The sequence below is a fragment of the Lissotriton helveticus genome, chromosome 9 (genome assembly GCF_964261635.1).
Source record: "Lissotriton helveticus chromosome 9, aLisHel1.1, whole genome shotgun sequence".
NCBI lineage: Eukaryota > Metazoa > Chordata > Amphibia > Caudata > Salamandridae > Lissotriton > Lissotriton helveticus.
The window spans coordinates 733,009,120-733,030,869 of NC_136070.1; the positions used below are offsets into that span (position 1 = coordinate 733,009,120).

The window sequence follows — 21,750 nt, forward strand, 5'->3', positions numbered from 1 at the left end:
CCTGCAGCAGTCAGATGAATTAAGTTAGGGAGAGGGGATGCAGCCTTGGAGACTAGATGTGCTTCCTAACGTGCATCTGCAATAGCCCTTCTGCTAGAACTCTTTTGCTCGATGACTCTGACACTGGTACAGCTAAGCATCCGCGTGATAGAAAAAAAGTAGCATCCTTCCCCTTTTAAAACACTTCCATGATGTGTGTGTGGGCCGATGAGAATAAAACACGATATGACAATGTCCCGTTCTAGCAGGCTCATGACTCGTGAAGCATGTATAATAGCATGTTTGATCTTATATCTTGCAGATGCTGAAATCTGAGAAGCTGGACAGTCCTTCGAAAGCGTGCACATCTTCGATTATGTCACTGTTCCGCACACCAGCCATGTGCAGGATTTCTTTCTGCCTAATGTTTGTGAGGTGAGTGAGTACCATTACACGGAGAAACAGAACAAGTAGATTAATCCTTATTTCTAACAGAACAGCCTAACTCTTATAGTGCTCTGCTTATAAATGTGGTTTCTGGTTTGTAGAGAGTGCATAAGACTGAGTCCTTCAGCCTACATATAAGCTTCAGTGTGTCTCTGGGTCAGTGTTACAGAAAAAGACCTCAGTGTCTGGCAATGGCACACCATTTTGTATCTTCACAGCAAATGTGTTCTTGGCAGATAAGCCATATACCGTTAATACCATCTTGGGCTCCTGGAACATCCCTTAAACATATTGCCAAGGGATGTAGCATAAAATAAATTTCTCTAGGCTTTAACTTCATTTCCTGTCCTAATTTCATGGATTTACTTCATCCACAGCTTGCTTTTTTGGCTTTTGTCAGTTGTACCTACTTTACTTTCTTGGCTTTAAGTTCCAGTGTCTCCACTTTGCTTTCTTGGCTTTAGCTTGAATGTCAACATCTTGCTTTCATGGCTTTAACTTGTGCATCCCACATTGCTTTCTTGCCTTATGGGCAAGATACCTCACCTGAACTTGGGGACTCTATTTCCCACCAAGATCCGTGCCAGAAGGCGCAGCTGCAGAACAGAGCACAAGGGGGCAGGGCCATCATCCCAGCGATAAAAGCATATCTGCTATCCATTGTCAATCAGAGGAGGAGGCTACGAATTGAAGAGCCATTAATGGAAAATTAAACCTAAAGCGGCAGATGTTCCAATTTCTCTGATATTTGTTTTGCACCACAGTTACTTCTAGGTACTCTTCTGATCTGTGATGCTCACTGAAGGATAGACTTCGGGTACCCATGAAAGGTGGACCAGGGATGCGATACAGGGATGCCTTATCTGCCAGTTCAAAGTCTATACAAGGCACCACACGGCTATTAATTGATCTTAATCTAAAGGAAACACAACATACACATGAATCTAATGTTTCTGAGTATTTAGCTAATTCTCATTTCAAAGCTCTTTTGCAGTAATGATTTTCAGTTTTTGATAATCATATCTTTCTTAATAGGAACAAAATGAATACAAAAACACAAGTTACAAGACATAAATTGAAAAACACAGAAAATAGATCCAGAACTTATGTATGTCAAACAGTTATAAATGACAAATCTATACTCTCAACATTGAATGTATTACCCCTATTTACACAAGGGATTTAAAGGGCATTCTTATAATTCCTTCTCCACATAAACAGCTCAAATTCATTCCCTTTCTCCTGGTTTAAGGTATTCAGGATGTATAACCAAATGATATAGTTGCATGCAGAGAAGGTTCTCCTTTTTCTTCCCCTAAAAAACTGCCAACTCGTTTCGTCCTCCGATGATAGTGGGGTATGTAAAATCATTCAAAGAGGTCATTATCAGGGCACTATCTTACTCATTCAGACTGGATACAAGAAATACATTAACATTAAATGTATTTACTGGTATATTTACAAGTATATGCCAGTTGCATCAATTAAGACACATTGTTATACTAGTAGTGCTCCAATTTAACCCATTGTGGTGACATCTTTCACCCCTTCGTAGTGTGTGGATCCGAATCATTTAATTAATAACATGTTCTAGATACAGTGCTGCCCAAAGCACTGCCCATGTGTAGGCTTTAAATCCATGCGCATCCCGGTGTGTTTCACAAAAAACAACAAGGTGGGGAAAAAACAATTTCTTTCTTTTGGCTCACCAAAACTGAATATTGTAATATTGAGCCCTCCCCATTTGGTAGGCCTTACTGGATCATACCCTGCTTCATTTGCACATCTGCCAGTTCATCACAAGGTCACCTAAATGTAATGACCCCGTTCCTTTCCTGAAGAGGTTGTTCTGGGAGAGGTGAGATTAGAAATGGTGCACCCCGTGTCCCATACCCTGTTGAGAGCTGGAGAACTTCCTCATGTCCCCTCTATACTCACAATAGTGCAGGTCTGCAAGTGACCTGAAAGAGGCACTCATGTGGGGGCATGGGGGAGGTCGATGTGAGAGGAGATTGGCAGCCTCAGAAGACGGCAGGTGAACACCAACAGGGTGCTGGTGATGCGTGTTGTTGATGCCATGGTATATGAGGACATCTTCACCAAAGAAGCGCTTACTTCATATAGGTAAGAGAAAGCATCCTTGTTTGGTGGAGATTTACCTCTTTGTAGTCTTGTTGTCTTCTCTATAGGAGAATTCATACTATCACAGATTTATGGATAAAGATGCACAAGAATCTATTACATTGCCGAAATGCACACAAGGTCACTGTAGACCTTTGCTCGTGATCCATTACGCAAATGAAATGTAGAATATGCACTGAACATTTAATCAATGCGGTAGTTATTAGTAATTAACCAGAGAAAAGTACTCCAATTAGGTAGACATTTTGTTGAAAATGGTGTTCTCTTGTAGTATAAAGGGGCAGTTGAGGTTCCGTTCTGGTGCAGTCACTCACACAGTTACTGACACTCCAACACTGACACTTCCACACCCACTCACACACCCATTCTGCCACTCTCACATACACTCACATATCCATACAGCAAATAATATCCACTGATCAATCCATACACCATACACACACCTGCAAAACCACTTACCCATGACACATACAACTACTCACACACCCACTCACAAAGTAATACATCCACACACACACACGCTAATTGACCTATATACCCACTCACACACAAATTCTCACAGGCCATAGGTTACAGTTAGCAAATCATTTTTTTTTAAATCTTAGAAATTCACACAAAAAACAAAGGTTACAGAGTCATTATAGTTATGAAAGGTTACAGGGATGTCTTAGTTTGGGAATAGAATTAAAAAAAACATCAAAATTCACTGATTAAAAAAAGAGGTAACAGAGACGTTATAGTTAGGCTCAAATTTCAATCATACAAAACCAGTGAAATTCAGAAGTCATACTTAACTGAGATAACTATAACTTACGGCCCTGCAATGCACTGCTTATGATGTCACATTTTACATCACTCATGACATGGTCAGCGATATCACTGATGACATCTCAAATGACATCACTCATGACATCATCCATAGAACCACTCATACCCCCGTAGAGCCTCTCATACATCCACTCCCACTCCCATACAACCCATCACATACCCATTCACAGCCCCATACCAGTGCTCACACAGCCAATCACTCGTTCATAGAGCCAATCACACATCCACTCACTCATACTGCCATGCCACTCTCACCCAATTACTCACCCCTACAGCCACTCATGTTCCCACTCACTGACTCACCAATATAGCCACTCACATATCCACTCATACAGATATACAGACACACAACCACTCATACACATTTACAGCCACTCACACACCCACTCAATCACCCATACAGAAACTCAAACAGCCACTCACTTATCCATACAGGTACTCACACACCCACACACTCATCCATAAAGTTACTCACACAAACACTCACTCACCAGTACAGCTACTCACACACCCACTCACTTACCCTTACAGCCACTGACAGTCACTCACTCTCCCATATAACCATTCACACACCCACAGAACCACTTACATGTGCATTCACGCATCTATACAACCATTCACACACCCACTCACTCACCCTTACAGCCACTCACACAAACATTCACTCTCTCTTACTGGCACCTACACCCACTCACCTATACACACACTCATACCACTGCTCACTCTGCTCTATAGCCACCCACAAACCCACTAACTCTCCAATACAACCATTTAGTCACCTATACAGCTACTCACATACCAACTAACACATCCATACAGACATTCACACACCCATACAGCCACTCAGATATCTACTCACACACTGATATAGATGGTTACACAGCCACTCAGATGAGATATGTTAGAAATAGTATGACTAATTACTAGTACAGAAAGAGTAGTAATGTAATGTATGCTGTAGCTTTGCATATATGTTAAAGTCTCAGACATGTTTACAAAACACACTCACAGGATGATGTGATCAATGATGTCATCAGTGATGTCATTTGAGATGTCATGAGTGATGTCACTGACCATGTCATGAGTGATGTAATATGTGAGGTCCTAAGTAGGGCATTGCGCGGGCATAAGTTATAGTTAGCTCAGGTAATTATAGGTGCTGAATTTTACTGGTTTTGTATGAGTGAAATCTGAGCCTAACTATAACATCCCTATAACCTTTGGTTTTCTCAGTGAATCTATAGCTCTATCTCTCTCTCTCTCTCTCTCTCTCTCTCTATATATATATATATATATATATATATATATATATATATATATACATTTGTCTATTTTCTCCCCTGAGGCGGAAGCCGGGGGCTCTTTGCTCTATCCCTGCTAATAGATCTACTGCACGTTATTGACTAGCGAATAGCGTCTTTTTCAAACTTGTACATATTTTAATAGCTCAATCTTAATATTGCCCCCTTTACCTCGGCGCGAGATTAGCGTCGCTCCGAGCTTGTTAACTGCCTCTCCCTTCGCACAGCGCAGCCGATTTTCAGGCGCTGACACCTGACTCGACCCACCTCAGCCGCCATCTTGCTGGGAGGTAAGGGTTGCGGTGCGGTTGTTCGACCCCTCCCACCCTCCCAGGATACTTAAGGGTGTGTAATAATATTGCCGTGACATTTGTCTATTTTCTCCCCTGAGGCGGAAGCCGGGGGCTCTTTGCTCTATCCCTGCTAATAGATCTACTGCACGTTATTGACTAGCAAATAGCATCTTTTTAAAACTTGTACATATTTTAATAGCTCAATCTTAATATTGCCCCCTTTACCTCGGCGCGAGATTAGCGTTGCTCCGAGGTTGTCAACTGCCTCTCCCTTCGCACAGCGCAGCCGATTTTCAGGCGCTGACACCTGACTCGACCCACCTCAGCCGCCATCTTGCTGGGAGGTAAGGGTTGCGGTGCAGTTGTTCGACCCCTCCCACCCTCCCAGGATACTTAAGGGTGTGTAATAATATTGCCGTGACATTTGTCTATTTTCTCCCCTGAGGCGGAAGCCGGGGGCTCTTTGCTCTATCCCTGCTAATAGATCTACTGCACGTTATTGACTAGCGAATAGCGTCTTTTTAAAACTTGTACATATTTTAATAGCTCAATCTTAATATTGCCCCCTTTACCTTGGCGCGAGATTAGCGTCGCTCCGAGGTTGTCAACTGCCTCTCCCTTCGCACAGCGCAGCCGATTTTCAGGCGCTGACACCTGACTCGACCCACCTCAGCCGCCATCTTGCTGGGAGGTAAGGGTTGCGGTGCAGTTGTTCGACCCCTCCCACCCTCCCAGGATACTTAAGGGTGTGTAATAATATTGCCGTGACATTTGTCTATTTTCTCCCCTGAGGCGGAAGCCGGGGGCTCTTTGCTCTATCCCTGCTAATAGATCTACTGCACGTTATTGACTAGCGAATAGCGTCTTTTTAAAACTTGTACATATTTTAATAGCTCAATCTTAATATTGCCCCCTTTACCTCGGCGCGAGATTAGCGTTGCTCCGAGGTTGTCAACTGCCTCTCCCTTCGCACAGCGCAGCCGATTTTCAGGCGCTGACACCTGACTCGACCCACCTCAGCCGCCATCTTGCTGGGAGGTAAGGGTTGCGGTGCAGTTGTTCGACCCCTCCCACCCTCCCAGGATACTTAAGGGTGTGTAATAATATTGCCGTGACATTTGTCTATTTTCTCCCCTGAGGCAGAAGCCGGGGGCTCTTTGCTCTATCCCTGCTAATAGATCTACTGCACGTTATTGACTAGCGAATAGCGTCTTTTTAAAACTTGTACATATTTTAATAGCTCAATCTTAATATTGCCCCCTTTACCTCGGCGCGAGATTAGCGTCGCTCCGAGGTTGTCAACTGCCTCTCCCTTCGCACAGCGCAGCCGATTTTCAGGCACTGACACCTGACTCGACCGACCTCAGCCGCCATCTTGCTGGGAGGTAAGGGTTGCGGTGCAGTTGTTCGACCCCTCCCACCCTCCTCTCATTTCCTCATTAACATGTATAAAAGCACAGGACCTTCCCGGCTGCGCAGCGGGCGGGCGCAGCGGGCGGGCGCAGCGAGCGGGCGCGCCAAAGGCAAGCCGAAGGCGCGCCAAAGGCAAGCCCGTCTGCGCCCGTCCGCGCCTGGCCCGGGCCTAGGGCCACTATTCCTGGCTCTACTGTTCCTGTGTTCAAAGGCGGATACTCTCGGCAGGCCCTACTAAATCTGCGTCCCCCAGACAAATGCCCTGGCACTGCCCTTACTTTTAACGAAAATTCCTACCTCCCAAAAGCATGTACTCACTGTCATTTTAAAATCCCTTCTGCACCTGAACCTCACTTCATCCATTCTTCACCTCCCAATCACAACCAAAAAAAGACCCACATTCTGGCTGCTCTTATTAACGCAAGATCGCCAGGGAAACACAAAGAAGAAATTGCAGACCTTATCCTCTCTTTAAAACTCAATCTTCTCTTTATCACTGAGACACAGACCAATCCTTCATCAGAACCTGACCTACTAGTCGCAGTCCCAGAAGGTTATAATATTCCTAAGCAAGATAGAGTCCCGAAGACAGGTGGTGGAATAGCCATAATATATCGTAACCATTTTAAAACCTCTATAAATTCAGTTCCTCTTACTTCATGTGAAGCTATACAATTTTCTTCTATACTCACACCCTCTCAATGCCTTTAAAGGCATCCTACTGTACCGTCCACCAGGTAGCAAATCGGATTTCTTAGCTTCCTTCCCTGACATCCTCGAATCTTTAGCGACTGATAATACAACCACCATTTTAGGTGATTTCAACTTTGCCTTAGAGAATCAGGAAGATAAAGACACCAAAAGACTCTTATTAGATGTAGAATCCCTGGGCCTGACTCAACTAGTAACTAGCAGCACTCATGAAGCCGGCCATACGCTGGACGGATTATTCTCCAATGATAAAAACATCAAACTAAAGGAAGTTCTGCCAATAGCATGGTCCGACCATCACGCTGTAATGTTCCAAATTCAACTGAACTCTTCCATACAAACAACTGCCACTACACACTCCGGAACTTTTAAATCGTGGAGAGACCTTGACAATCAATTACTTATGGAAACTCTCTCATCTACGCAGCCAGTTGTTTCTAAAGACCCTAACATAGCCGCCAATGAATATACCCATTGGCTCACCAAAGCCATGAATAAATTAGTACCCACAAAAACTATTTCCAAAAATCGCAATTCTCCCTCAGCCCCATGGTTCACCGACGCCCTTAGAAAACAAAAACAGAAATGCCGAAAACAAGAACGACATTGGAGAATGATGTATACCCCTGAGGATAAATCTCTTTACAAAAGCGAACTTGCTATATACAAAAAAATGATTCTGGAAGAAAAAAGCCTCTATTACTCTACTCAAATTGAGGAAGCTAAACACTCCAACAAACAACTTTCAAGGTAGTATCTAAAGTGTCTAAACTACCTCCCCAATCACTGCCTACTCCCTCTCAGCTGTTCTGTAATGAATTTGCCAGCTTCTTCTATGACAAAGTTAATAACATCTACACTAAGTTTTCTCACAGGAATACTGACTATTCCCACCTCCCTCAAACTACATCACTCAACTCCACCCAGGCTGCCTTTAAGCAGTTTACAGCTACCAACATAGCCGAGGTTTCTAAGATCATGACCATCAATCAGGCTCAGCCTATGATCCTTGTCCACCTCAAATTCTCTTTCCTGCAATAGACGTATTAGCCCCCCAACTCACAGAAATCTTCAACTCAATGTTCTCTACAGGAGTCTATCCCGCCAAATGGAAAGATAGTCCTTCTTAAACCCCTATTGAAAAAATCACATTTGGACGCCGAGGACACTAACAATTATCGCCCGATTGCCAGCCTGCCTTTTGCTGCAAAATTAGCGGAAAAATTGATGAATGCACAATTATCCCAATACATCGAGGATCACTCCCTACTAGATGACACCCAGTTTGGTTTTCGCAAACACCACAGTACCGAAACAGCCCTTATCAAAGCCACAGACGAGATAAGAGCCATTCTCGATCAACGTGGGACAGCAGTTCTTGTCCTGCTCGACCTATCTGCAGCATTTGACACGGTCGATCATAATTATTTTTTTAGGCATTTATATAGCGCACTACTTACCCGTAGGGTCCCAAGGCGCTTCGACCGCTGCGAAACCCTTCCTGGCTTCCCTGAGAGATGGTCCCTTAATGGGTATCTCCAGGGTGAGACCAGGCATCCCCGGCGGTCTGGTGGGGCCGTTAGTGAAGATGAGGCAAGCTAATGCCCAGAGTTGCCGAGTGTGATCGCTGATCAGAGTGGGCACCGAGGCGAGAGAATTATCGAGTCCGCTGACCCTGGTCCAGAAACCTGCCGCGCCGGGAATCGAACCCTGGTCCCGGGCCGTCCTCTGCTCTCGGGTCTGCCGCCTCTAACCAGTGAGCCACACTACTTCACTCATAACATCTTGATCGACCGTGTCAGTGCCATAGGGATCCAGGACAAGGCCAAAGATCTGCTCTCCTCCTTTCTCTCCAACCGTACCCAAACGGTACAACTGGGTAACTTTAGTTCCGCCCCGATGACACTTCCCTGCGGCGTCCCCCAAGGTTCATCCCTAAGTCCTACGCTATTCAATGTCTACGTGACAGATTTAGCAAGGATCATCAAGGACTTTGGGATGAGCCTAACATCCTACACGGACGACACCCAGCTGATTTTAGCAATAAAAAACAATGGAGATGAAATTGCGGCTAATTTCCATCAGGGTATGCTATCCATCAGCAACTGGATGACGACCAACTGTCTCAAGTTAAACTCCACCAAAACGGAGGTGATGATATTTGGAAACCTCTCCCCTCATTGGCCAGGCACCTGGTGGCCCACCAAACTAGGTCCACCACCCACACCAGTCACCAAAGTTAAAAATTTGGGAATACTGCTAGATGACAAATTAACATTTGCTACACATGCAAACTCCATTGTGTCTACCGCATTCTACAAGCTTGAGTCCATTAAGAAAATCCTCCCATTTCTTCCCCCCAACTCAGGAAAAACCCTGGTCACTGCTTTTGTCATGTCATCTCTTGACTACTGTAACGGACTTTTTATTAATGCCCAACAGAAAGTCATTCATAAACTACAATCCGTACAAAATGCAGCTGCGAGAATGATTTCAGGCACTCCAAAATTCAAACCCATCTCCCAAACGATTAAAAATTACCACTGGTTAGCGGTGAAGAATCGAATTAAATTCAAGGCACTCTGCATAGCTTATAAAGCCGCCCGCAAACTAGGCCCACACTACCTTAAAAAATCCCTAGCATTCTACGCCCCCAACAGAGTATTACGTTCTTCAAACGCCTTGCTAATGAACGTGCCCCGGACCAAAACAGCCTCCTGGGGTGATCGCCGTTTCACTGTTGCCACAGCAAAACTGTGGATCTCGCTCGATATTGACATCAGATCCTGCCCCACACTTATAGCTTTTAGAAGGAAAATAAAAACCTGGTTATTTAACCAATAGCTCTTCTCACATTTTCATTGATCTGCTTCCGTCTACAGCGCCGAGACGCCCTTGGGCATTTGATTGCGCTTAATAAATCTCATAAATAAATAAATATATATATATATATATATATATATATATATATATATATATATATATATATATATATATATATATATATATATATATATACATATATATACACACACACACAACATCCTCGCTTACTTGAATCTTCTCTGTGGAGAATAACAAGTGTGGACCCACATTCTTGTGCAATTATTTATTATACACTCAATCCGCCATAATGCGTTTCGTCCGTGACCGGCCTTGATCACACGCTAACGCTGGCTCAATAGATCGTCATTTTTAAAGTGACAGTGCTTGTAAACCAAGTAATAAAAATAGACTACATACTATGTGTCTGCACCAATGCATGATTATATAAAAGTATAAATACTTTTTTTTATATAAAAACCATTATGTATACAATTCATCACATACTGTGGTCACATTGTGTGCAGATCAGTACCCTGTGCCATACAGAATTAATTAATAGCTCAAATGCATTTTTAACATGTCAATTGTTTTCCTCTTACCCTAATAGTTTACATAAAACATATCGTGCCCACAAACCTAATTTCAACCACCTAACGTACCCTTTTCTTTATTTGAAATGTACTGCAGCCATGTTTAGATTTCAAAAACGTTGCTTTGCATCAAGTGACTAGTGCTCAAAATGTAACACATAATTAATATACAGTATTTTATGCATTTCAGGCTAGACAGAATACAAGTTGACAGGACAAATACCTCTATAAGATATCGCCCTATATCTGTCTGACCACTTCGTTATACAGTCAACTTAATGTGCAATATAGCAAATACTCTAAGTGACTTAGTGCTCAACCACTCATTTTCAACCTAGATAGACTGTAGTGCTAATAAAACTAAAGTGCTACATAATAGCTGTCATCAGCAGCATCTATTTTGACTTAATGTCCTCATGACCTACCGGCAACCCATCCTAAAGTGCAAGAAGTATATAGCTTGGTTAAAGTACAAATAGTTAAAATGCATCACAGATAATTCATATATAAATTCAAACAACTTGTCGAAAAGAATTCAAAATCACTAGCTGCCGACCTGGGCTTCCCATATTATAAAGTGCATACATATTGATAAAGATAAAATTAATCCACATAAAACTTGTTACAAAGTATGTCACTTAAAACTGGAGAATCTTAAACCATTTTTTGGATATTCCCAAATAACAATGCCCCTCAATAGCCGGTATATGAAAATCCTTAAAATGAGCTATACAAGCGTCTAGATATGCCAGCTTCACCCTACTGCCTGACACAGGTTTAGAGGTATGTGTGCAAATCATCATTGGTTTTCAGGCCCCCTGGGTACTTAGTGTTTAACTCAAGTATATATTGTGTCACTAAGCGTCTAAGCTTGGCTTCCCGGTTGCCACCTCTTTTTTTTAGGCTGGCACAGCATAAATAATAAAATACTTCAGGTGTTTAAGACTGCTATTGTGGCTTTCTTTAAGATGTCTTGCAACCGGGTAACTTGACTCATTATATACGATGCCCTTATGTGTTGTAGGGTCCTCTTGTGTGCAGCTAACTTAGTGCTACCTTTATACTGAAGGTTGCAGCTGCATTCCAACAGGTAGACTGCATAATCTGTTTTACAGGTTAAGTGCTTGTTAATCACCTGTATTTTGTCATTGAATGCTTTTTGGTACGGTGTTTGATTTATACCATATTGACAGGCTTTACAGCTTGAACATTCATAAAAGCCTTTTCTAGCTGTTAACCAGATCCCTGAATCCTGGTCTTCTGGGCTACTCTGAACCAGCGCATTCCCCATTAATGCAGTCTTCCTATATGTGATAGCTGGCATTTTTGGTAAGAGGCCACCTACTACAGGGTCGTACAGCACAATAGGCCAATTAATCCTAATAATACTCCTAAGTTGTTTCTCTTGCCTGGAATATGAACAAATCAATCTGGTTAGTTCACTGGTTGAGTCCAAAGCCTTACTAACTATATCTTGGTGTTGTACATTGTATTGAAGCAGATCTTCCCTGGCTAGCTTACTAGACTTACTGATTGTTGCACCTATAATCCCAGTTTTGTAACCTCTCACTAGGAAACATTCCTTACATTACAGTTGTTTTAAGAATGGTCTCCCTCGTCACTACAAATCTGTCTTATCCTTATGGAATGCTATGTATGAGGTACGGGGGTGCAAACTTGACACATGCAACACTGTGTGAATATATGATGTTACCACGAATACAAGTTCCACGCATGGCAATACCACGCGAATTTTAGTTCGCAAGTGGCTTTACCACGCTGGAATTTGCAACGAAGGATTATACCACGCATTTTAACCTTCGTTTAAACACAAATAATAAAGAATATTTTCTTACCTGACACCTTCCCGTCTTTCACGAGCAGCCCGTACTTCCATCCACCAAAACCGAAACCGAATCGAAACCATCGAAACAAGCGTCAAAACACGTCTGCCAAAATTAAAAAAGGACTACTATTTTGACGTAACGGCACGTCTTTGGGGGAGGCACTTTCCTTTTACCTCGGTGGTACTGAAGTGCGTTTTTTTTAAATTTAATTAACCCGCTCCTTTGTTTATTTTTGGGGGGGAGACCCCCCCAGGCCCCCCCAGCCCCTCCCCCAGCCGACCCCCGCCAACCCCCCAATCCCACGCTGAACGACTGGAAGGAATTCCACGCCTCCCCCTAGCCAGAACGTATATGCGTGGTAAAGACTGTCGTTGAAGGCATACGCGTGGAAAAGACGTTTGCGAGGTAAGTGCCTCGTAGTAAACGTCACGCGTAGAAAAACCTTCGTTGAAAATGATGTTTCCCCACTGTGTTGCCAGCTGTTTGTTTGCGATACAATAACGTAGTTAGTTTATTATTGACGATCTGGACCTGCACATCTAGGAATGTCTCCCTGTCTGTGCAGATGGATTAGGTAAAATTCAAATTGACATCATTAACATTGATCTGCATGATAAACTGTATTGTGCTTTGCTTTGTACCACACCACACAATAAACAAGTCATCGATGTGCCTTAACCAGGTAACTACCTTTTCCTGGTAGATATGCTCAAATTGCTTTCTGAGGACCAACTCCTCCCACTAGCCCATGAATAAACAGGCATAGCTGTGGGAGAAGCTGCCCCCCCATAGCCACCCCCTGTATTTGCTGGTACATTTGATTTTTGATGAGGAACAAGTTGTTTTCCAGGCAGAACAGTAGCATACTGATTACCATTTTGTTATGCTGGGCATATTTCAATGGTCTCTTAGTTGGAAAATGCTCCACAGTCCTGATGCCATCATTATTTCTTATACATGTATAAAGTGATGTCACATCCAGGGCTAATAAAAGATAATCAGGCTTCCACTGTATATTTTCTATCTTACGCAGGAAGTCGCTTGTTTTACTGCGCATAGGATCTCAAATTTTTAACATGCTTTTGCAAGAAAGAGTCAATGTATCTTGACATATTTTCCAGGGGCCCGTCACATGCTGCTATTATAGGCCTCCCTGGTGGCTTGTATATGTTCTTATGGACTTTTGGAATGAAGTAGACCACAGGGATGGTAGGGCGTTCTTTCTCCAAATACTTGTATTCTTCCAAACTGAGTAAGCCGAAGGTCTTCCATGCTAGAAGCTTTGCAAAAAAGTCATCATGTGTGCCTTTAAATTTTTGAAGCAAATTCTTCCTGAAGCATTCTGGATTATATAGTTGTAAAAATGCTTACTCCATTTAGTCTTGCAAGGGCCACAACACAATGTTCCCTCCTTTGTCAGAATTTCTGACCACAACTTGTTTTTCTTTTTTTAATTTGTCGATGAGTTGATAGTATTTTCTTTCCTTATAAGTGAGTTTCTTCTTTGTTTTATTGATGCCAATGTTCAATGTTTTAACCTGCACCACCACCTGCTCGTTAAACACATCTGTGGAATCGCAAGGCATTATCGGGATGAATTTAGATTTGATTTTGAATGGGGTGTCCGGTTTGACACTGGTTTCTTGTGTTGATGACTCAGCACCATGACATCAGACTTGATTTCCCTGCCCAAAGTCACTTCTCTCTGAGGCCCCATTATAATTTTCCAAATCATAAAAATCCCAAAACAGGCCGTAATCTGCAACTATCGGATTTGAAGCTATCGGAGTATGTGATATTGATGCGGCATTTTCCATGTTTTGAGTGGGTTTGAAGTATAATTCTATTGAGAATAACAAATGTAATGCTATTCTGTTTCTCCCCACTTCGCCCTATAAAATGGTACTGCACTTGTGTGGGAGAGTCTATTCCCTGCCACATGAAAGACACACTGTGGAAAGATTTTAGCCATGAAAAAGGGCCCATTTTAGTGTTGTGGATAGCTCTGTAATTTGGGCCCAGCCACCTCCGAGGAACACCTACCAAACCCAGACATTTCTGAAAAGTAGACACCCAGGGGAGTCCTCGGTGGTGTGACTCGCATTAATTTCACTATGTTTTCCTACCCAGAATGCCATGTAAACCTAAAACTTTGGCTAGATTCATGCATTTTCCCCAGGTACGTGGAAGTACTGAATGGTAAGAAGTTTGTAGATCCCACATATTCTGGAACTTTCCATCAACTAAAATGAGGAAAATGCACAATGTTAGCCAAAGTTTAACTTTTCAGAGCATTCTGGGCAAGAAATCAGTGATATATATGCAAGCTGGAAAAAAGAAGACATTGCCAAGGCAAGGAAGAGGAAATTGGGATTTACCCCCTCTCTTCCAGCCCATATGCCGTAACTGTTCCCCAAAAACTCCAAATGTCCTTTGCCACATTTTTGGGATGCTGTACTGTACTGTAGAACTGTACGCAAAAACACTGTGAGGGTTTTAGAAGTGGGGGGCATTATATGTTGTATGCTCTTGTCTTGCTGGCAGAAGCTTCAACAATCTCTGGGCCTAATCACTGCCTCTTGTATAATTAACAGCCTAGTCATGAAAGTGTCCATTGTTGGTCCTGCCCTAGCTCTGATTTATAACCCGAACTTGTATTTATTTTTAAGAAAACAAAGCCTGTTTTATCTCCTTAATCCTTAACTACGTGTAAAAATACTTTTCTCTTTTTTTACTATGGATTACCAAATATTGTAGTCCAGTATTTCACTTACGGAGTACAATTGATTGGGAAACACCATTTACAGCTCAGCACGAACCACACGTTGCTGTTCCGACACAGTCTTTACAACGAATGCGTCTTTCCCACGCATTCCTTTACCACACATAACATTACAGCGACATGCCTTAGGGAAAGCTGCGTTGAACTTTATGGTGCCATGCTTTTCCCCCTGTTGCACAGACTGAACTTGGAATAATAAATTATACTGCTCCAAAGTCCATCGCTTTCCCTAAGGCATGTACTTGTTACAATATTCGTGGTAAAGACGCATTTGCTGTAAAGACCGCAGAGTAACTGCATGCGTGGTAAAGGCATGTGTTGTTCCAACATACAACCCAATAAATCTTGTCCAGTTTGAAAAAAAAAACTATTTTCATTCTAATTGCATCAAATTAGACATGCAATTGAAAAATGCAAATAGGGTAACTTGTGCAGCATGTTCCAATATTGCCTTCTTGGGGTTATGGTGACATGGTAATATCACTAGTATCCTCCAATTGTAAAATATATGCATTAGGTCAGCGTCTGTGTGTGCACGTTTTAATCATTTTGCATGTATTCTCTGTACTTTATCGAAACTGTGCCATTTTCTTCCACTTTAGATGCTTTGCTTTTTTGTCACCTTTTCCTATTTTAATTGTGCTCTCCGTTCTGCTTTTAGCTTTTCCACCAACTTTGCATATTTTGGCCTCTCTATGGACCTTCAAAACTTTGGACTTAGCATTCATCTGGTGCAGATGCTCTTCGGTGCCATAGATGTCCTGGCCAAGATCCTCTGTTCCATCGCCCTGGCATTTTTTGGACGCAGGACGATCCAGGCAGCTTCTCTTATCCTAGCTGGCCTTTTGCTGCTGCTGAACATGGCCATACCTCTAGGTAAGAGGTTACCGTATGTATCATAGCATGGTTATACACCTCTAAATTGTCATAACTTACAATTCTACATACAGTTTGAACATATCTAGCCATGGCCATGGGCAGTGTACATATTGGAAGCATGGATACTGCATGTATATTAACATGGCTAATATATGCATTGGCATTGTCATAGTTCAAACTTCAACGTGAGAATTGCACAAATATCTGCATAGACTGTGCACAAATGTCAATTTGATAATGCATGTATCTTGGCATAGCTATTGTACACCTCCTGCTACCATTTCAGCACACATATCTACATGCGCACTGAGCAAATCTAAGCATGGATATTGCTTAGATCTGCTTTAGCTGATGTGCATAATCTCCCCTTGGTTACTCTGTGTATATTAGCACGTTTATAGACTGTACCATGGCATTGCTATAGCACACTTCCACAGGAGTATTGCGCACATTTATGTGTGGATATTTCTCAAACCTCTGGCTACTGCATGTCTATTAGCACACTTATTACATAAATCTGTGACTGCACAGATCTCAGCATGGCTACTGCATATGTCTGACAATACCATAGCTATTGAGTGCTACCTAGAATCTGGATGTTATCACAGCATTCTTCAGGAGAGGTCATTTTTGGGATATGAATGTAACAAATATCAGTAGACCTACGTGCATTTCACATGCACTTACTAACAATGGAGAATATGGGGTCTATGAACTATTTATTAGTTAAGTACTGTAATAGTTTCCTTTTGCTTCTAGACATGACTTCTCTGCGTATCACCCTGGTCGTGCTAGGGAAAGGAAGTCTGGCTGCCTCCTCACTCTGCTGCTACCTTTACAGCGGAGAACTCTTCCCCACCATTGTCAGGTAAAGCAGTGATATTTGAGACTGGGAAATTACAGAATCTGCATTTTGTAACGCCATTGGCCACCAGTTTGATGTCCTCCATTGATGAGGTCACAACATATATAATAATATATCAAATAAATACACAAAAAATATAGCTTCAATTTCTAAATTAGCATTTATGTTTTTAAACACCCTTAATTCCACATTAAGCACACAAATATCTCTAAAATAATCATTTAATAAAATGCCACTTTTACAGACGAAGAACCTTATTATGAGTTTGGAATTGCAGGAGTAGACCACCTGCTCCTACACTGCCAAACCCATGTTTCAACCTCCCGCCAGATTAGGAGTTTTCTCCTGTCTGGCGGGCTGTCTTTGGCGTTCCCAGGGCGATGCCTATGAAATAGGTGCTGCAGTGGGAACATCAAAGACAGTACCTGCACGGCATGTACTGCTGCATTCCATGCTGTGCAGTATCCCGTGTGCATCCACATGGCATGAGGCAGAAGGGGGCTCTGTAGGACCCCCTTACTGTTTCCTCACCACCACACTTTTCATGGCTGTGCGACCGCCATGAAAAGTGTGGTACTTAGGAAACTCGTTATGTGTTGGCAGGGCGGTAACAGATCCGCTAATCGTATTGCGACCTCCGGACTGCTTCGTAACCCGCCAGATATACCCTTTTCAGACTAGCACTTTCTAAAACAAACTTTTCAAGACCGTACCTTAATTTACCATGTCCGTTTAATTCGACCTAATGCTGAGTTACAGCCAGCTTGCTCTTCACATGCGTTTCTAAACATTGTAAAAAGGAAGTTCATCTTTCTGAGCTCCCCAATTTCACTTCAAAAGTATAGTCTTGTGGAAAGTAAGGCCTGCCGTTTCTATGCAGCTGGTGTGGCCCCTCAAGGTCATAGGTAGGAAGACCTTCATTGATGCAACAGTGCCAGGTACGCACAGCAGTGTAACCTGGCGGAACAATGCCCTTCGAATGTTTACTATGCAATAGCTTCACATAGGACACAGCATGGTTATTTGACCCAGTGCATTATCAAGCAAAAGTGATTAAAACCTGCATTGAAAAGTTTTTTAAACTCATTGACTAAATTGCTGGATAATACAAGATTCCGTTTCATTACAAGCCTCTAAGGATAGAACCAAAATTACTCTTAAAACACAAGAGTTTTAGCTCCTCTAATCTCTACGCTGCATTTCAAACCTGCACCCCGAAAATGCCACAGCCCCATGGTGGTTATTAGAAACACTCTACTTCAAGTCTATTCAACCTGACCATTGTGCATATTAGCTAAAGCTCTTGCAATTTCCTTTGTACAATATTACACATTTATCAATAGTTTAAATCAATTTTTGAACTACATTTGAAAAACTTCTTCACAAACAATGCTCATTAAGCATGATTCATTGATGCTTTTAATATTCAAATAAACACTTATTGATACTAAACAAACAACAAATAATTTTTCAATATAGTCCTGTAGTTTGATTCTTGCCCAATGCATTTCGGGTGATGAACCCTTATTCAGGGGCTTTAATTGGTCAGACAATCTCTCAGTGGACACTTGAAGCTCTTATCGAATCCGCCGCCTTTGGTGTAGTTTGACACCCCAAATTCTCAATGACGAGTGCCTCTTTAATTGCTAGCGCATATTCGACGGACTCAAGCCTTACAGGAACACCGCGATATGTTCCCGCTGTATACTCCACTCAGCACCTCAGACGCCAGTGGCAAACGCTATTCTTAGTTCCAACGCGTATTGAGTCGACATAGCCTAAAATTTGTCGAGGATCCTTGACAAATTTTAGGCTATGTCGAACTGAATACGCTAATGTGCACAATGGTCAGGTTGAATAGAATTGAAGTAGAGTGTTCTAAGTAGGCGTGTTCAGGCAGCACGTATCTCATTGTCGCACGCTTAAAGAATATGCTTTAAAAAGGTTCTAGTTTTGTTTAAATATCTTTTGGTAATAAAGGTGTGCTTCACTTATCAAATAGTGGTAATTAGAAACAACCAGGTGTACCACCAGGCTTGAAGGCAGGATGGCTGAGTATATAATACTGACCATTTATACAGTATACCCCGTACACTGAATTGCTTCCTGCTTAGTAGCACTCACTTATTGTCCTTGGAAGATTAGACAGTTGAGACAGCCTTCACACATGTGGCCTACATGTAACTGGCTGATCTCTGCCGAGGTTACATACCTCAATGAGCTACCCTACCCAAGTGAGAGTGAACTATGTTCTGCAATGAGAGCTAAGCCTGGTTGACCTAGAAGTTCAGTCATTGGAGATTACATTCTCTGTCGAAGCAAATATTGCTTGTTGAATTTCACTTCACGCCATTCTGTTTGCCTAATAGCTTTATCCATCTTTATTGTTGCAGGCAGACTGGCATGGGATTCACCACCATGATGGCGCGTCTTGGTGGCATTGTGGCCCCTGCTGTCCTAATGGCAGGGGAATACTTTCCTTTCCTGCCACTGGCGATATTTGGAGTGTGTCCTATCGTGTCTGGGGTTGCGGCCTGCTTTCTGCCTGAGATGCTGAACTGCCCGTTACTGGACACAATTGAAGAGGTGGAGAAGAGGTAACAGTTATTTTGCCGTTGTTCTTTTTCCCTTCCTTTCCTTGCAGTACCCTGGATGTCTCTATTATTTCCTGGTGATATACTTTCTCCTGTAGCTTCCTGGGCCTTATTTCAGCCTCTTCTCCAGCACACTCTACAATGGTACCCGGACCACCATGGGAAAACAAGATCTCTTTTCAAACTGCCCACGGACTCACAAATGTATCCACAACCACATAGCCTACTTAGGGTAGAAAACAATAATACCTTTCACAATGCCCCTCGCATGAAACCTGGAGCAAGTCCTTCAACAGTACAGTAGTCAGACCCAGGAACAGTCAGAGTCAAAATAGAGCAAACCCTACTGCAATATAGAAAGAACCTCAACACAAGATCCTGAAATGATTCTCAACCTTGAACTGTGTCCTAAAATATGTCTACCCTTCATAACTGATCCACATCCGATGGCAAGTGACATTTTTCTGTTTGGGTGCTCCTTCCCCCGTGCAAAAAGGCTTTGAAGCTATTTGTTACAATACAGCATTCTCTTGTGAACTTTGTGGTGGCATCATTCTGGCCTAATGCAGCACTGGCCCTGTTGGCCTGTGGCCGGAATTCCATAGTGCAGTTACCATAGTATTGGCTGTTTCTGTGAGGTTAAGGAGTTTGAAAAAGAACAGTGATCCCCGCCACATTAGTCAGCAGGACATCTCTTGCTGGTAGCAGAATAGGATCCCAGACAGAGCATGAAATGAGCAACAAGCTTGCAAATAAGCAGAATAGTAGTCCTAAAAAGACATTGAGTGGCCCAGTGTCACGTGATGAATATCGAATCCAAAATGTGACACCATGGTGCTCCATAATTATTGGGCGTGATTAATATCACCTATTCCGAGTTTTGCCTGAAAAAATGGGAGTTGCAATGCGAATTTCAGTGCTTGCTGCACCAAAATCATCTGAGGCCGGTATTTACAAGGCATATTTCTGCCAGAAAAATGCCACAGGTTTGACTTGACGACATTTTCATGAAGAAGATAGTGGACTTGAGGTGTTTGCGGCACAACTCAGAATTCATTTACGGGCAGTAATTGGAGTTACTCTATGTCACGGAATTTAATGGGCCTCCATCACGAGGCCATTGTGTAGGGACTGAATAATATACGCAATGTGCCATGGGGTCACATGTAGCGATGTTACCGGAAGTGATGCCAGAGTTCTGTGATCTATCTCATTTAAAAGAGAAGGTGCCTATTACAGTCAAAGCTAAGATACGATCTTTACTATATAGTATACATGTCATTTTATAGCGACTCCTTGGCGCATACTGTAACCACGGGCCTTTTAGACTTTTTATTAATTCTGTTACAATCTGCATCCATTGTTCTCCTGCTTGGGCACTTCAATATGTGGATTGATATTATTGATATTATTGGTGGCTGTGCCTCCCTAGGAATGATCCAATTTGTGGCCTTACCTACCCCCTGCCCTGGTGACAAACTAGACTTAGGCTTCACATGGAGTTTAGAGGACCGTATTCTCTGCCACACTATGTAGAACATATCTCGTCTGCTATTTTACCCGTCATAGGCTATAATGCACTCTTTAATAGCAAACCCTTTGGATTATAAGTCATAGTTTAAAAATACATTAAATGCTAGCGCGGGTTAAAATGAACGTTACCAGATGGACAGGACCATTCAGGCCCAGGTACAACACAAAGCTCACTCAAGCTAAATGGGTCTGCAAAGGATTAGAGTGAATACGGAGGACAAAATATAAACTGGAACACAAAGAAATACATTCTGCTAAGGACACATGAATCAATAAAAAAATTAACAATACAAAAAGTGATCTAATAAAACGTTCGGATTTGGGTGTATTAAATGGTATGGCTGTGTAGACTTACTTTGTAATACACTCGCAAAAACTGTCCTGGGTCCAGTCAGGCTCAAAACCTTAAGCTCCACCCTAGCTGTGGCTTCGAGCAGCACGGCTTAAACAAGATAACTAGTGTTTAGCATTTAGCAGTACCAATCAACGAAATGAGAAAGCCACATTACACAAAAGAAATTTAGCATCAATTTAGAAAAATAGATTATATTTTTATATATTTTCAAAGTTCAAGATGAGCAAAATCCACTAGTGGGTTCAGGAGAGAATTAGTTCAACCACAACAAGCATTGCTAACCGTAAAGTTTGTAAACTTTTGAAAAGTTTGTATGAGTTGATTTTGACTACTGTGGCCCGACTTGGGTTGCCAAAACCAACAGA

General features: G+C 42.3%; 1 protein-coding gene across 1 annotated transcript in view; it reads left to right on the forward strand.

The window, feature by feature from the left end:
• The window catches only part of LOC144782948 (solute carrier family 22 member 6-like), a 92,571-nt gene that overhangs the window by 59,290 nt on the left and 11,531 nt on the right, over window positions 1-21,750 (forward strand). Inside the window, exons 6-9 of the mRNA XM_078662176.1 lie at window positions 302-414; window positions 15,821-16,035; window positions 16,798-16,906; window positions 19,297-19,500. Coding sequence (XP_078518302.1) covers window positions 302-414; window positions 15,821-16,035; window positions 16,798-16,906; window positions 19,297-19,500 — 641 coding nt within the window. The remainder of the gene's footprint in view (window positions 1-301; window positions 415-15,820; window positions 16,036-16,797; window positions 16,907-19,296; window positions 19,501-21,750) is intronic.